Below are 17768 nucleotides of genomic sequence, written 5' to 3' on the forward strand. Positions count from 1 at the left end.
TTCATCACACATTGTCTCAGCTTCTCCTTCCTCCTCAGAGGAGAACTCCTCTTACTCCTCAGACTCTTCCCCTGCTCCAGCAGGGGTCCCTTGTACAGGAGACAATTGTCCATGAACTTCCCCGATGTGGGTCTTTCCCATGGGCTGCAGTTCTTCATGGACTGTTCCAGTGTGGGTCCCTTCCCTGGGGTGCAGTCCTTCAGGAAAAGGCTGCTCCAGCCTGGGTTCCCCATGAGTCACAAGTCCTGCCAGCAAACCTGCTCAGCATTGGCTCCTCTCTCCACGGGGCCATAGGTCCTGCCAGGAGCCTGTTCCAGCATGGGCTTCCCACAGGGTCACAGTCTCCTTTGGGCATCCACCTACTCCAGCGTGGGGTCCTCCCTGGGCTGCAGGTGGAGATCTGCTGCACTGTGGACCTCTATGGGCTGCTGGGACCAGCTGGCCTCACCATGACTGCACCACGGGCTGCAGGGGAATCTCTGCTCTGGGACTTGGAGCACCTCCTGCCCTCATTCTGCACTGACCTTATTGCCTGCAGTGTTGTCTCTCACATATTATCTTAGAGACATATTATCTCAATATGTCTCTCACATATTATCTTAGAATCATAGAATGATAGAACGGTTTAGGTTGGAAGGAGCCTTAAAGATCATCTAGTTCCAACACCTCCTCCATGGGCAGGGACACATTCCACTAGACCAGGTTGCTCAAAGCCCCATCCAACCTGGCCTTGAACACTTCCAGGGATGGGGCATCCACAGCTTCTCCGGGCAGCCCATTCGAGCGCCTCACCATCCTCACTCCTTTCCCCTGGCTCCTGTTGCACATCAGGGTTTTTTTCCATTCTTGAATACGTTACCTCAGAGATGCCACCATCATCTCTGATGGGCTCAGCCTTGGCCAGCAGTGGGATCATCTTGGAGCCAGCTGGCGGTGGCTTTGTCAGAGCCAGTCTGTCTTCTTATAGAAACCACTCCTCTAGAACTATATCCCTCCCCCCCCAAAAAAAAGCCTCTTGCCATGCAAACCCAATACAAGAACTCAAGTAAAAGAATTGAGGATAAAAAGGTAATAAGAGATAGACAATGTATGTGCATCAAGAGAAAATCAACTCAGTCTTATTTCCTTCTTTCATGAGATGGATATCAATAATTGTATTGCATCTTGGGTCTTTTTTTTGGCTCCATGGGATATTCTCAGTAGCAGCTTAGGGAAATATAATATTAATACTTAGGAAAATGTAAGGTTAAGGAAATACAGTCCTAAGGGAATCTAGCCTGTGTACGACTTTGTAATTGAAAATGGAACTGTTAAACTGGGAGGGTAACAGAAATCCTGCAAATTCCTGAGCTCTGTCACTATTTTGGACCACTTCTTCATTAATAACTTGAATGATGAACTGGACAGTAGTTTTGTAAAGTTTCTGAATAACTCAAGGCTGAGTGAGGTGGCGAGCACGTCAGAAGATTACAACTCAGTGTAAAATCAGTAAGATTAAATTCAGCACAGACAAAGGAGAGAAAATGAAATACACAAGTACAAGCAGAGAATAATTAAGCTACAGCACTGCAGAAAAGCATCTGGCAGTTGGGACGGATCACACAGGAATATGAATGGATGGAAAATGCGGTTGCAGAAAATGAAACTGCCACTGTGGGCTGTATTAACATCAATGTTGTGTAAGGACACAATTGATAGTTATTTCATTTTACTGGGTATGGATGAGGCCACAGTTGGAGTGCTGGTCTGGTGCTGGGTACTGCCATGGAAGTAGAGGAGGAACGGGGTTACCTAGTGTCAAGGAAATATGGAAGTGACCTTCATACTGGTTAAATTCAGGATAAAACACACTGTGATCAATAATTTTCCATTTGCAACCATCATAATGCAAGAACTTTTCAGTTTAATAAATGATGGACAGTATGTGGTACTTTAACAGCCCCACCCTGACAAAAGCCCCCTTGGGTTGGATGATTCTTGACATTTCTTCCAGCCCTGCAATTCAGTTTTATTCTGATTAACTTGCTGTATAGAGGATGAAAGGTGATCTGATAACATACACTCTGCATTGATTGTTTTAAGATAGATCTTAACCTACAGTTTTCCCATCCATAAAATATTTCCATTATTTGTTTAATGCTGACATCGCATCTGGAGTGATTAAAAAAAAATAGTAAATAAAAGTGTCCCTTAGTCTGAAAAATACATTAGGCAGAACCAGAAATGTGGCAATAACATAAAGACTTCTTTGATTTGATGTAAGAACAACAAATCCTTGAACAGACTGACAGAAAAGTGTTATGAAGATGCAAAATATTGTGAGAGTCATCCTGTTATTAAACCAAAGCCATGTTAATATTTCACCTAAGAAAAAACAAGTTATGCAAAGTTAGCAGAATTTTCCTTACGGATAGGAATCAAAGGTAAGCTGTTCTTCACTCCCTAAATCTAAACCTGCCTCAGTGCTGGCAGTATAGTATGGACAAACAATGTGAAATCCATTTGGTTCCTCAAATACCCTCTGGAAGACACCCTGAATTAGAAATCCAACCTTACATCAGACAGTAAAAGTCCTTATATATCAGTACTAGTTTGGGAATTTTGCAGTAAAATGGTTTATATAAATAAATTGTGTAAACACAATAAAACTTCTAAAAAACAAAACAAACAAACAAACAAAAAATAGAGTGAGAAAAATATATTAAATTCAGGTATCCTAAATTAGTTCATCTCCTGAAGCCTGCTATCCACAAGTAATCTTTTTATCTAGTTAATCTATCTAACGTGTATTTCCCTTATATAACAGCAGCCAAAATTAGTTTCTAACAGAAATGAGAACTCTGTTAATATAAACAGTATCATTCTTTTTAAATAATTGTCATGAGAATGATGACGCCATTCTGAGCCTCTTGCTTGTGAATATCATTTATTTTATTCAGTAATGAAGCTAAATCACTCAGGGTCTGGCTAAACATATACTCTGACTTAAGCAGTAGGGAGTTGTAGGGTATGCATAGATGAACGGATAGAACCCCTTTCTAATAGCTAATGTTATTTTAGTGTGGAGAACTTTAACATGGTAAACCAGTGCTCTGTGGGAACAGAAAGAGGATGTTTTTATGACAGTGTAACTGTGTTCGCTCAGATTTTTTAATTATCAGTTTATCTGCCACGCAGATTACTTCTGTTCATACAAATGAGTTGAAACTTAGTATAATAGGGAAGTAAAACTATAAAAGACAAAAAAAAAGCATCAAAAGATGCAGAGAGAGGATCGAAAGATTTCTCTTGTGGCAAAACAAGCACTCAAAGGGTCTCATTCTCATTTATACTATGTTCCTTTGCACCCACCCAACAGTGAGGTATGAAGAATGAAAGGAACATAATTTAAGCTTGCACCTGCGCTTGGACCTCGGTTATCATTGGTTCTCTGGAAATACCCTGCTAACACTAATGACCACAGCACTGCAAGACCATGAGGGACTATTTGATGTAGAAGTAACCAGCACACATGGCCTGAACTGGATGTCTCCTGATCCTACTTTTTTCAGTCCGGGCAACCAAATTGCTGTAAATAAAGGGCTTTCCCTTCCTTTCCCATCTCTAGATGATTCCACCTCACAGGTTTAATCCCAGAGGGGTCCCAGTTGGTTCCTCCCAATTGGCCTCTCTCTCTAGAGGGAGGACGGTGGTGGGATCATGGGGATGAGAGCTGGAAGTGATGAAGAGCCTGCTGGTGTGAGCTCCTCACTGGGAGAGGAAGAAAATGTGCCTGGAGGCACAGGTCTCCACAAGCATTTTGAATTCACCAGCTGTGCAGGTCCCTGACTAGGAAATAAAAAATTAGAAGGGACTGCAGTTTGACAGCACTTTCAGTTCATCATGAAAAATGGACATCATGGTCCTCCCACTTCTCCATCCTCTGTCCTGAAAGCACAAAGTGGGCAGAGGCATAGATACAACTAACACAGTTTTATACCCCAGGCAAATCTACCACCTGCAAATTTAATGCACATTTCCACCTGTTTCAAAGTACCTACTATTTTAAATGCTTGCTTGTATTTGTATTTGTATTTTCTCCTCAGATATTCAAAAATCTTGATAAAGGCTTCTCAGAAAATTACCAGAAATAAATCTGAAATGAGAAAAACATTATTAGCACTAAAATATTGTATGAGGGTCCTTAAAATGAAAATGTTAAGTTTGCATAAGAATTTGCAATGGTATTAATATGTCCCACTTCAAGACAGAGTTTCGGTTTAGTCACCTGAAGATACGTTCAAGTAGGCGTAGCTGATGAGAAGCCCACCTGAACTCAATTACATATCAATCTTTCCAATAAATAGAATTAGTAGTATTACAAATTTAGCAGCATGACACAGATTGGCATATGTTAATCCTATTTATATAATCCACTAATAACTGTCAAAATTTTTTAAAGAAGTCTTTCTTATGCTTCATTTTATAAACCTGCTTTCTGTATTGCATTGGTACTTCCAGAGAGACTTTTCTAAGCAGGGTTCCCAGCTATACAGCTAGTTATACAGACAGAAATCTCTAAGCCATTTCTAGAAATATGTTTTTGCATCCTGGACACGTTACGGGTTGTTTTTCAGAAGCTGAGTAGGAGTTAGCTTTAGCAAGTTCATGCTGTTGTGCACTTCATAGATCTTTTTTTTTGTACACCATCGTGCACATAATTTCCTACATGCATCACCCCTGTCACACTGTATATAGTCCATTACCACATAATAATATGATTCAGTGCAAGGCATTAAATCAGGCTTATGTAGAACAGAAGATCTCCCTTCTCTTGCTTTCCTAGTTGCCTCAAAAAGCTGCCATCACATTTTAAGAAAAATGCATCCGTGCTGTGAAAAATGTTAGAACAGGCAAACTCTATTTATTATTGCTAATTAATTTGGATATCTACAGGCATATATGTGTAAGGCTCTGAATGAGTATGAGCTTGATTCTTCGTGAGTATATAGTGCTATTAAAAGCTGAGTGTGCATGGGCAAGACAACCCATTTCTTCAAGTTATTAAATAATGCCACTGTTGAAACAGAAATGCTCCACCAAGTAACAAATCATTGGCAATAAAAGAATGTTGCTGAGACTGCCTATGTTTTCACATTTATGGGTACTCTGCATATTTTAGAATCTACAAGTCACATTTGACTGGGAATCTCTATAGTTAATCAGAAAATACTGGAGCAGAGAATACAAATAATAAATTCATCTTAACTTTTCTATTGGAAAGAATCAGTTTTATTTCTCATGATTATCTGGAACTCATGCCTGCATCTCAACCAAGAAGTCTCCCTGGCAGACACGCTGGGCTTCTCCTGGGACTTCCATACAGGGATTACAATGACTTTGGGATTCCTCCCACAGGGTCACAAGTCTTCCTAAGCTGAAACCTGCCTTTGGTCCTAATTTCACTCCGATAACCTCAGTCAAAACGGACCTTCCATTTCAGCAGTTTGGACAGTCTCATTCAGCTGGGACAGTGGGCTATGGCCTAGAAGACAGGGAGGTTCCTGAAGAAGCTTCAGGTCTGGAGTCAGGAGTGCTCTGAGTGTGCAGACCTGGAGACCTCCTGGCTCCCAGCCTTACCCATGGCAGGGAGGAATTTTACTGTTTGATTCAATATCGATATCAGTCCATCTGCGATTCGGTTGAACATATCTTTTAGGAAGATGTTCTAGTAAGAATCTAAACTTCTTGACTTCCTCTGTATTTCTAGGGAAATGAATAAACGTCTCACAGAGGAGCAAGCGAAGAAAACCTATGATCGAGCAATTAAATTAGAACAAGAATTTGGAGAATATTTTACAGGTATGCTTTTATTTAAAACATTTTTGTTGTCCTGAGGCACAGTCTCTTATTGCAAAACAACTGGATCAGCTCTGTCTCTGGCCTAGAGTGCATATCACTATAGTACGCCCATAGTAAGGACTTCTAGCTTGAGAGTACTTTTTCCCTGAAATTTAAGGGCAGTTGAGGCATTCAAATCCTCAGAAGTTTGATGCCCTGAAGGAATAGCTACGTGTGAATTTGATTCCCTTCTTGACCCAAAACTGCTTTTAATGAAGTCAGTGAAAATGTCGCATCATTGCATTTGTACAGACCAAAGAATCCTTCACTAGTTCAAAGCAAGAACTCAAGCTATAGATTATGGGAGGGAAAGAGAAAGGCATATTCTTTGTGACCTGGAAAAAAAGGAAGAATTAAGACCTGCTCTTGCTCCCCTGTACTCAGGGGACTGGTATTTGTGAATAACACTCAGAAGTCCCCAGTTGTCCCTCGGCATGCTGACAGTGTGCATAATGTGAACTACAGTTCCAGATTTCTGCTGGGGATACAAGGAATTTTAAGAGTATAGACACTGTGCTTCGTGTTGCAGTTTCTTTATCTTCTTTCAGCTTGGGCCTGACTTAGTTAACTTTTGCAGCCCAGAGTGAGTTCATTACAACCAGGTCAGGAAAAGAATAGGCTGTAAATCTGCAACTCACTGCTGATGTAGCTTCTAAATCAAATGAAATTTAAATTTTGACTGGTGACGATGGGAACCTACCATGCTGCCCTCCCCTAGGACAGAACTGCCAGTTCTCTAAACTGACTTAGCTCAGTCTTCTCACTACAAGCAGTGAGATGGGTCTCTGACATGGGAGGTGCCATTGGGTTGAACATAGTTGCCACCTGCAGAGGTACGACTTTTCCATAACCAATATCACAATGTGCTAGTATTCCTTCTCATTTCATCAGTATCTGTGAGTACACTGAAAATCTGATGACACTGGATGCTGTAGAATATATGAATTAAAAGCAGTCTTGTTATGTTTTCTTACTGCAGCGATTGTCCAAGGAGATAGCTTAGAAGATATATATAATCAATGCAAACTTGTAATTGAAGAACAATCTGGGCCTTTCATCTGGATTCCTTCAAAGGAAAAATTATAAATTAGCCACTGCACCTCTGATTACGATGGGAGAATATTTAGAAGAAAATTATAATATACTATTTGGAGGCTTTCCTGTTTTTGTTGCATTTATGTTCTTTGCAGTCAATGTGAATTTTGATGAATGTACAACACAAAGTGTTTGAAGCCATGAAGGACACTGATGGGTCAAAGGGTAGGAACAAAAAGACTTCTACCATAAAAAGCAAATCTGTTGTGTGCTCAGAGCACCAGTTGTAGGTATAAACTTTTGACATGGAGACCTTCTGTCAAGGGGAGCTAGCCACCTCCTGTGCCCATGCGGACATTTTGATTGATTTCTATGGCTGAGCTCAGTGTGTTGATTGCTTTAAAGAGAAGTTCCCAGCTCTTGAACCTCATATAGGGCTTGATCCTGCAAGGCGCTCAGCACTTGACCCCAGTCCCTACATATGAGTAGCCTGTTGACTTGGAGTCACTTGTGATCCTTCCTTATGCCGTTCAGTCCCACCAGTTCCAGTAGGACTATTCATGGGCTCAAAGCTAAGCACAGGCTTAAGCGTTTTGCTAGATCAGGGCCACATGCACCTTGCAAAATCAAGCTCAGTATTTGGTCCACTTCCTACTGAAGTCACTGGTAGGACGCTCTTTGACTTGACTGGGAGGTGGGTCCTATTCTAAGCTTGTCATTGCACATTTGTGGTTGGTACACCTCGACTTTGGTAACTATGCACATCTTTTGATTTCTGAAACCAAGTCAAGCATTTCTTTTTTCCCCTTTGGAGACACTATAGCATCAGGAACTAATAACAATATAGTTTATTTTAATGGAGTTTGGGGGTGGGAAAGGATGGAAGCATTTCACATCACACGTGTGCACGCAAACACATTCCCACGCAGACACACACATGTATGAGGACTCACAGTACCTATGTTGACGAGGAGGGATACAACTGGGAAAAGCTTTAACATTTTTGATTGTCTATTTTATCATTTATATTGATAGAAGGCACTTAAAGATGGAATAATTTATAAAAATAAAAAATATATTGATGTATAGAAACTAATTTCTATAGGTAAAAATGTTTTTGTGAGATATTTTGTAAAGATTAATTAATTGAAAGATTAAATATTTACACCCTTGTGCGACTGTAAAATGTAAAGAGGACCATCAAGTTGCATTATCCCTTTTCCATAACAGATTCTCTGCTATTAATGACAAGCAAGATAATTCCTTAAATTGTAGCCATCATCTTGTTTTTCTTTCAATTTAATCCTCTCCCTTGCCTCTATTTAATCATGATGAACTCCTATGGAAACATCTCTTGGACTAACTGCCCTGTAGGACCTTTTCTGAACAGAGAAGGATAATGCATCTTTAAATTGAAATGGATGATTTTTTCAGAAGCAAAAATGTCAGTGCTTGAATGCAGTTAATAATTTCTCTCTTGGAGGGAGTCACACTTCACCCCTAATGTTTTATGATTCTTCCTGTTTCTTTAAAGGAAATACCAAAAGCATTTGATCTTTCCTCTCTTTGCAGGCAGACAGGTGACCAACTAACTTGTATCTTCATTCATTTCACAGTCAACAAGGGTCTTAAAAGCAAAAACTGAGGCAATGGACATTTGTGAGGGATTTGGGGAAAGTCTGTGGAATTGCAGTTTGGGGTGAACAGAAGAGGAGAGGGAGGTATATTTTTCTCGTTTCGCAATGCCCTTCCTTTGTACACTGATGCCATTCTTCACTCTGACACACAAGGGGACAACTGCAAGAGATATCATGAAGTGAACTGAATTGCCTTTGCTGCTGCTGGACCATGTTTTCTATAAAAGCCACACTCTCCTGCCCGCTGTGCCACAGGAGGCCAGTGCTTATTAGCTGGTGGCTACAGGAACCCTAATGTCTAAGGACGTTTTAAGGGCAAATGCTAAATAGACTCCTCAGTTCCTCGTCTATTTGAAGCTTACATTTCTACACCCTTTCAAGCTGACAGGTATATCCAGCCAACCTCCATGGAGAGCACGACTAGCTGGATGTTTGCAATATAGCCACCAGAAGTGACAGGGTTAAAAATACGGGCATTTAGGCGGCCCTGAGGTGGCCTCCCACTTATTGCCCTACTATGGTAACTTTGAGAAGTTTGCACTTCTTTAACTACTATTTTTCTTGCCTGGCCAGCGCAGATTTATAAACGAGGGTTTCAGTTATGTCTCCAAAAGAGCTTTGTAACAAGAAGGGCTAGAAACATTTTTTTACAAACTAAAAATGAATGAAAGCTTCGATTTTGGATAATTCTGCAGAAATCCACAGAGTGACCCCAGATCTTTGGAAGCCATGGATTTTTCCATGCTGGCAAAGTACTATTGCCCCAGGTTGGGAAATAGCCCAGCAGACCTGAAAAACCAAGTATCCTAAAGCAGGAACTTCATTCTGATTTTCAGCTCTGTTTTTAAGCAATCGATCACATCTGCTTCTTCGTTTCTTAGTTCAGCATGCAGCCTTTTACGGTACTATCCTACTAGTAACTGTTTTGCTTTGTCATGTGCTGTGCTTTACAGTGAACAGTAACACTATGGCTGAGTACAATCAATTTTTCCATCAGTCCTTGGTTACTGTAGTAACATTATTTATTTTTCCCTGTCTGTTGTTTGTGCTTCCAGTTTAGAGTTGCCATTGCACTTCTTTTTTTTTTTTCTCTTTTTTTTTTTTTTTAAATAAAAAGTATATTTAAAAACAAATCACCAAAAGAAGCGGTGAGAGGTCTTATTTCCCCTAGGACTTGTAGTCCCATTTGTTTTGTACGTTGCTGTTTTGCATTTCATGTTTCAGCATCCTCAGAGCTGCAGTTCATTTTTGCATTGCAGCTGTTCAGATCATACTGGGTGGCAGTGGGAGGAGGAAGAGAAACATAAGATTCATGCAGAATTACATCTGGTGCAAAAAGAACAAAAATGAAGAAGAAGGAAAAGTCCAAACTCACAACCCACAGCAATTGGCACCTGAGACCATGTTGGTGCTAACACAGCTTAGCATAATCAGTTTCCTTTTCTGTCCATGTAAAAGACTTGTGAGCATCTAAACATGAGACAAATGTAAATGCTGGACCCTTTAGGAAAAGTGCCAGATCACACCCCTGGTGCTATTTCTCATGTTCTGGCACTGTGTGTAGCACCGTAGGGTCTAAGCAGAACCAAAATTATCACAGCTTTTTGTCCACCCATGGATGATCACAATGACATCTTGCTAGCTTCGTGCAGATGTGCAATATTACAACCTATTTATTTCTCCTTGCCACAGAGCATCTTCCGTGCACTGACTCATTGGGAGCTTGCTAGCAAGGCTCAGTGAAACGGCACTGTACTGGTCTGACGGTCCGACCATCAACCAGTGAAAAAGCCTCTTTTGCTTAATCCCCCTTCCTACAGAGGTACCCTGTCCACGCTAGCGCTTTGTAATTTCTTTGGTAGTAAAGGCTGTTTCTAGATAAATATTCTGTGATGTAATTGTGTTTGTAGCTAGCATGGTTTGATGCTCCTGTGTGGATAGGGTCCCAGGAACCACCCTGTGAAAGTCAAGGACAAGAAATCTCTCCGTTGCACTGAAATTTCAAATCCTCATCCTGGAGAGCAGTGTGGAACCTGAGCTAATAACCACTACGAGCCAGTGACAGTGTCCTAGTTCTGCAGCGTCCACCTACCTATTTACATGAGTTTTCTATGGAGAAAGGTGTTACACCTTCACTGTTAACTTACTCATCAACACTCAGTCAAATTGTATTTTGGTTTGGTTTCCTTTAATTTTATTTTTGTTTTTCAAATTGTATCCCTGACCGGAGGATTCAGTGAGTAACAACACAAGAGAATATTTGTAGGATAAACAGTTTTCATTAAAAAAGTCTCAAGCTTCTTTTTAAACTGCAGATTTAAAGCCATAATATCTGCCGTGTTCACAGAAAGTGGTCTTTTATCCTCCACAGCTTTTCATCTTAACATTTTTACTCTTGAACATTTTGTCTGCCATGTTATGCATGCAGTTCACTGTGCAACTGCATTCATGTGCTCAAGCCCATGCCTTGGTGGAATAAATGTGTTTTCCTATTACATTAAAATCAGAGGTCTTGTCAATTAGTTCAGATGTAAGAATGAGGTTGTCATTACATTAAAAGAAAAAAAGGTTTCCAATTTAGGGCACAAATCAGTATCAAAGTTAACAGTAAATAACATCTCTAATCTATTCAATGTATAGATAGCCTAGATCCTCAGCTGGTGTAAATCATGGTGACTCCATCAACTTCATAGAATCACAGAACGGTTTGGATTGGAAGGGACCTTAAAAGGTCATCTAGTCCAACCTCCCTACAATGAGCAGGGACATCAGCAGAGTCTGTCTCACTTATACCACTTGAAGTTACACATTCTCCCCATTACACAGACATTTTAGCATTACTATAAAACACCAAGGCCACACGATTAAACAGCAGCTCAGCACTTTCCATCATCATCATTATTTAGTGCTTTATATTACTGTAGCACCCAAAGGCCCAAAGGGCCAAGTCACGGACCAAGAACCTTTTGAGGTCAGTGCTGTGAAACTGCTGAACTAAAAGACCCCCATGGGCCAAATGCTGCAGCAGGATTTTCAGAAGTCTTCAGACCCACTGATATCTCATCAAGAGCAATAGGAACCACCACCCCATTGGCCCTTTTGAGATTCTGTCTTTAAGGCGAGGAGCATGAGAGGTGACCCATCATCCCTCACACCGCGTTAGCAGCTTACGCCGCCTGGCCCTGACTTATAGCACAGGCAACTTGCCCTGGTGTAAAACAGCATTTCTGGGGATGGGCGGTAGCCAGCATCCTAGGCGAGATCTTTTTGGGGAAAAAAAGGAATTAAAAAAAAAAAAAAAAAAAAAGAAAGAAAGAAAAAAAACAACACTGTTGGCTCTTAGTGGGATAGCAACCTTTTAATTTGTGTTCCTAAATCTGAACCGGCCAGTCCGAATTTCCGAGTGCAGCAGCCTGTGCTCAGCAGGCGCCTCCACCCGGGATGCTGGCCGGTGCGCGTCTCTTTAGCAGGATGTTTTTCGGTCCAGCTGTAGTGTGGGGTACTCAGAATCTGAACTGGAGTTTACAAAAATACCCTGTCCAGCTTACACTCCTGTTATGTGTAAATACTCTGCGCATCCATTCCATTTGTGTAAAGAATAAAGCACACACAATTACAAAAATTAAGATGTATATTTCATACTAGCTGTGTCCTTGCTTATTTATTCCGGTCCAAGCTCTCAGCTGTGGTTCAGTTGTAAATGCTTGATAGAGTGTTTATAAATATGTCATGAATTTTATTATAAAATATTAATATTAAAGCATTTTTACACTTTATAGCAAATGGCTTCTTCACAAGGCATAATTTGTCTCTTTTCCTTAAAACAGAATAGCAAAAGAGAATGAATATGCTCTTAATATGTCTCGAGACACTATCACATCTATCACACAAGACAGACACAAGTCTGGAAGTGGAACGGTAGTTTCAAAAATGACTGAGGATACAGAAACTTTTTCCTCTCTTGAACTTTTTTGTTCTTTTTATTTCACATTTATATGGGAAGTTACCACCAAGAAGATTCACTCTGGTGAAGTACTGCCCCTTTCTTCCTAGCACACTTCTGTGCATTGGGTACCATCAACATCTTGGTGAATAATTATCAGAACATTTTTTTAAGTTAAAGAATTGTTCTATGTTTCTGACGTCACAGCATGGCCATTGGGACAAGGATTGGAATAATTACACGCTTGTAAGCAGCTTAGTGGACCATAAACTTTAGCTGTGCTGGGGATCCCAACAGCCCAAGAACCACAGATTTTGGCTGTCCCAGAAATGTCTTTGCAGATGGCTCATGGGCCCCGGGGAGGCCAGTGAACATTGTCAGTCTCTAGAAGAGGCAGAAAGACGACAGGGACACTGCTTTCAACACAGAGACAGTGCAAAATTCAGTCTGCAGAGAACCACAGAGCCTCCGTATGGCTCTGGGATCCACAACTGACACTACAGGGGGAAAAACCCTGCCCACAGAGTTTTACATGCGTCATCATAAACATGGTTAATGATCTAAACATTCATTGTGATGAATTAGCCTTCTCCAATAGATTCAGAAGAGGGAGAGAATCTAAACAACAGTTCACATTGATATGCAGATGAGCACAACTTAGGGGAAAAAAAAGTTAGCGTGTTATTTTTGAGATGCCATCCTGTTCACTGAGAGACTTTTCACAGCAGTAAGTTATTGCTCCAACAATCCTAACAACAAAGTGGAGTTGCTTTCCAGCACCGGACTGTACAAAACAGTCTGTAGGTGGGCCGTTCATTACAGAGCAGCACCTCTTATTAAAGTACTTTCTTCGTCATCCTATATCTAGGCAAACGTGAGCTAATTTCCCAGACTATCTTCTGAAAAAAAAAAAAAAAAAAAAAGACAAACTTGGAAAACAATCTTTATAAAGTGCCTGGGACACAGGAGATACTTCGAACTGCAGGAAACTGAACTTACTGGGACTAGTGAGTCAGGCAGTGGTGGAAACTCTTGCCAGCCTGTTGCCTCAGCCAGGCATGGGGTATGTCCTAAACAGTCGCCTTCTCTCATTTTTCCCATCGCTTTTTAATGGTCCCTTCAGCCAGCCAGCCAAATATCTGGACTCAGTTGTCCAACCTCACCCCTTTGGCATGAAAGACATTATGTCCCAGTTTGAAAAATTATTCAGGGCTAGAGTTGCAAGGTAGATGAGCAGCGCTTCTATGTACAGATACTACCAAGTGCCTAATCCATCTTGGGAAAGTCATTTTACACTGATTTTCAAAGGAATTTAGGTGCTTATCTGGCATCAGCAAATGATTAATTTCACTATAATCATAGCACTTGACAGTTGGCACATAACAAGGGAATGACACCTGAGTCCCTGTATCACCTGTGGGAGAGCAGGAAAATGGTAATTAATTTCCTAAATCTCTGGGCACATATCAGATCCTCTTCCCCACCAGCAATCCATACAGCCATCTTTATTATCAAAAATCTTGAACAATGCAGGAATAGTTACCATAATAGCCCTTACCAGAGTAGGACTCACCAACAACCCCACTACAGAGCCCATTGCTGCAAGGAAGGTGACACCACAGCTGCAGAGCAAAGGCTGCTTGGGTTGGTTGGCTGGACATGTCACCAGTGAAACAGCCACAGGTGACCTGGTCTACAAACCAGTTTGGAAAGCTGAGGACAAAAGCACATCTCCCCTGCTGAGGGGAGGAGGGCCATTCTGCATGGTACCCACGGCTACAGTCTGTTGCTGATGGAGACGGTTCCTCCCTGACACACCGGGGAGCTGAAGGTGCCAAATATCCCAGGAAGGCAGAGCATGGTGCCCAGAAGAGATAACTAATTTTAGTCAGCAAATAAATTGTAATGCTTGCTGCAGAAGCTCATTAACTACTGTCAACTGCTCATTAGCCCTTGATCTAAGCAGAAGCAGGTGGTGGCAACCAGGGAAAATGGATTAGGTCTAATATGTTATTAGCGTAAAAGTAATAGGGCTGTTATAACATCAGTAGAAAAGCAATACACAGCTGGCCCCTACACTACACCAACTGATTAGCTAATGTCTCAGGCTAAACAACTAGCCTGAATTTGAGGACTTGCTCTGGTATGTACAAAAGGGAAAGAGCTTTCACCTAAGCTTCTTTTGGCTTCTCTTCCATGCAGTGACCCCCAGCACTGCCGAAGACTTTACCTTGCAGCAGAGTCTAGAAATGCAATAGGGCATCAACTATAAATTGCAGTTTGTGGAAGTCTTCAAGCTGTAAAACTCTGGGATGGGCTTTGAACATGTAAGAAACACACAAAGATGCTGGGAAACTGGAGTTAAATCCACTTATAATTACAGCTCATGTGAAGTCCCCTTCCACAGCAGAAACTCACCAGTGGCACCACCAAACCCAGCCTGACCTCTGCCGGACCCACCTGCCCTGGCAGGCTGGACTGAACAAATATCACGCCAGGTTCCAAGGAAACATTTTCTTTGAGGTCTTCTTGCTACCTTCTCCCTTTTTCCCATGAAAAGGTGTTGCCACTGTGCCATCTGCAGTAACAGCTGGTCAAGGGGCTGCTCATTATCTTCAAAGGTAAAGCATGGAGCTAAATTGTCAGTCATCACCACCTTTAAGTACTAAGAGTGTCAAACCTATATCAAACACTCATTTCTTTCTCTGCTTTTCAACAGAAAGTGTTTAGAACACTGTCAACCTGATGACTTACAGAATGAATCTAAAGGGTCTGAGGGTAAATGCTTATCTTATACTCCTGTCATCACCTGTGTACAATAAGGGGGTTTGAACAGGCTTTGCAGGATGCAGGAGCCACTCCTTTTTCCTCTTCTGGTGGTGCATTTAGTGTCCGTATTCTGCCTGCCTGGATGTGATTTGCTGGGATTCAGTTGCTGAGTAATGGCCATACACCTCCAGTAAAATATTAGGTAAATATTACCTAAGCTTTTAACTCCCCATCTGTATATAATCCTTCTTTAATAGAGCTGGCATTTGCTGTAGGTAAGTATGCTTATCAGCTTACAATATAATCCCACAGGCAGCATATCCAGAGCCTCTTTTTTCAATAGACACCACATCGTCCTATTTTAGAGACACCAAATGCGAAGGAAAACACTATTCTGAGGCTGTGTTTGCTAAATAGGGAAAAGCCCTGCAGATCCCCAACTCCAAGGCAATTAGCAGAAGGAGCATTTCCAACTAAACAAGCTTACATGTCCACCTGATCTTAGTCCGTGGTGGAACTGGATTTGGGGAATGGGTGCGCTGTATGGTTTTGGGCTGGGAAGGGGGTGATAATCTCATTAACTATAGCAGGTACATAAGTGGGGCCATAGGGCCCAGACAGAGTAGATGGAGAGGTGTGGTGGGAGGCCTCACATTGTTCAGTGCCTGCTTCACTCCATTAACCAGCAGAGTTACAGATGGAGGTTAAGGGGTGTCTAAGCATAACATTAGATAGGGCAAACACCAATTTCAATGCATTAAAAAAAAACTGAAATAAAACACTAGGGACCAAGCAAGCAGTAATTTGTAGTCCTGTGGAAGAAGCCACTTGTTAATGGAGCCTTTGCTCATGGAGGCAAATCCCCAGTGACCACAAACTTCTGCCCTAAATACAGCAACTGCTTTCCCTTAAGCAGGAATCAAGGCACCAGGGTGTGTGCCCAAGAGAGACCTGTCCACCCAAGGCACAATCTCACTGTTCTCAAATGCTCTCTGAGTCATAGCATCATAGAATCATTTCAGTTGGAATAGACCACAAAGATCATCAAATCCAAACATTAACCTAACACTGGCACTAAACCATGACCCTAAGAACCTCATCTACACATCTTTTAAACACCTCCAGGGATGGTGACTCCACCACTTCCCTGGGCAGCCTGTTCCAATGCCTGACAACCCTTTTGGTGAATAAATTTTTCCTAATATACGATCTAAACCTGCCCTGGTGCAACTTGAGGCCATTTCCTCTCGTCCTATCACTTGCTACTTGGAAGAAGAAAAGGGCCCATCCATTCCAGTGTCCCAACTCATCACCTTAAGCCAGCTCCACCAGCTCTGCGGAAGAGCTGCAGGGTTGTTCTTCCCCACATTCACACACACACCATGTGCACATACTGAGCATCCAGAGGCACAAATCACCAACCCAAGCAGCTCAAGTGTCCTGGCATCAGAGCAGGCGCTGCAGCACAGGTTCAGCTGCAAATGCTGAGGGCAGCAGTGCCATATATCCCGCCCTGGACTGCAAGCACCACATTCCCATCTACAAATCTCAAGTGCAGAGCCCCAAAACTCTGCAATATTTTACAGGGTAGACTTTTACAAGGCTGCTCTTCAGGGTCCCACACATAGATACCCAGGCAGTATGTACCCATCACAGCCCAGCCCAGGGCAGGGAATGCATCAAATAAATTTTCTATATATTATAACTGTCTTGAGATTCAGTGCAGCAAAGCCAGTGTCCTGCTGGATCACCCAACCTGGCTGGAAAGCTTCTAGGAGGAAAGGGGAGAATAGACACACAGGCAGTGCTATCTCATGGAGGGTTTGCCACCTTTGGCTGGAGCAGCGTCATTGGAGTGCTGGAGGTACAAGTTGTTTAATAATTAATTGTTTTGATAGCAACTAGAGTTAAGTCTTCCCAAGCCTCCCATAGAAACACAGCCAAAAATTTATATTTGCCCTGGGTGGTGTTTGACATTTGGTGTATAACTGAGGAATCTGCGTCCATATGATGTGTGCCCACGGTGCAAGGAAGCAATAACACTACCTCATGCTATCCTACTGTCTTGCACGATCTCTGCTGTGTTACGACAGTGTAGGCAAGAAATAATTTAAACCACAGCATCTTTATTGCTATTTTTTAGCCAGAGGTGTGAGAATTGCAGGCAAGGAACAAAAAACAATGACAAGAGAGTGTTGTTTCATTGTGAAGGATATAATAAAAGCCTTCATTTGAGCAGGGGTAGAAAAGGTATAAAGAGAGAACACGGAGGTGAGGTAAACAGAAGAAGCCAGTGGTAGAGGAAGGACTTGGCCTTGCGCAAAGAGGGAGGAAGGGGGCTGAGAAGCCAATAGTCACAGCGCCTGAGGATATTATCCAAAGAGATATCAAGGGCTAGAGGTGCTCACAGGGATCACTGGTCTCTCAGGACAGTATTTCCTTTTGCTTCAAGAAAAAAAAAAGAACAGCATTGATAACTATAAAATAAAATATAAATTATGTTA

The 17768-nt window shown here is 41.8% G+C and overlaps 1 protein-coding gene across 36 annotated transcripts in view; it reads left to right on the forward strand.

Moving 5' to 3' along the window:
* The window catches only part of DLG2 (discs large MAGUK scaffold protein 2), a 1055145-nt gene extending 1042967 nt beyond the window's left edge, over positions 1–12178 (forward strand). For all 36 annotated transcript variants that reach the window (XM_065049757.1, XM_065049758.1, XM_065049759.1 and 33 more), the window contains 2 exons: positions 5750–5841; positions 6860–12178. In XM_065049757.1, coding sequence (XP_064905829.1) covers positions 5750–5841; positions 6860–6966 — 199 coding nt within the window. In that variant the 3' untranslated portion in view covers positions 6967–12178. The remainder of the gene's footprint in view (positions 1–5749; positions 5842–6859) is intronic.
* The last annotated feature ends 5590 nt before the right edge of the window (positions 12179–17768 follow it).

This window comes from Columba livia, chromosome 1 (genome assembly GCF_036013475.1).
Source record: "Columba livia isolate bColLiv1 breed racing homer chromosome 1, bColLiv1.pat.W.v2, whole genome shotgun sequence".
NCBI classification, from domain to species: domain Eukaryota; kingdom Metazoa; phylum Chordata; class Aves; order Columbiformes; family Columbidae; genus Columba; species Columba livia.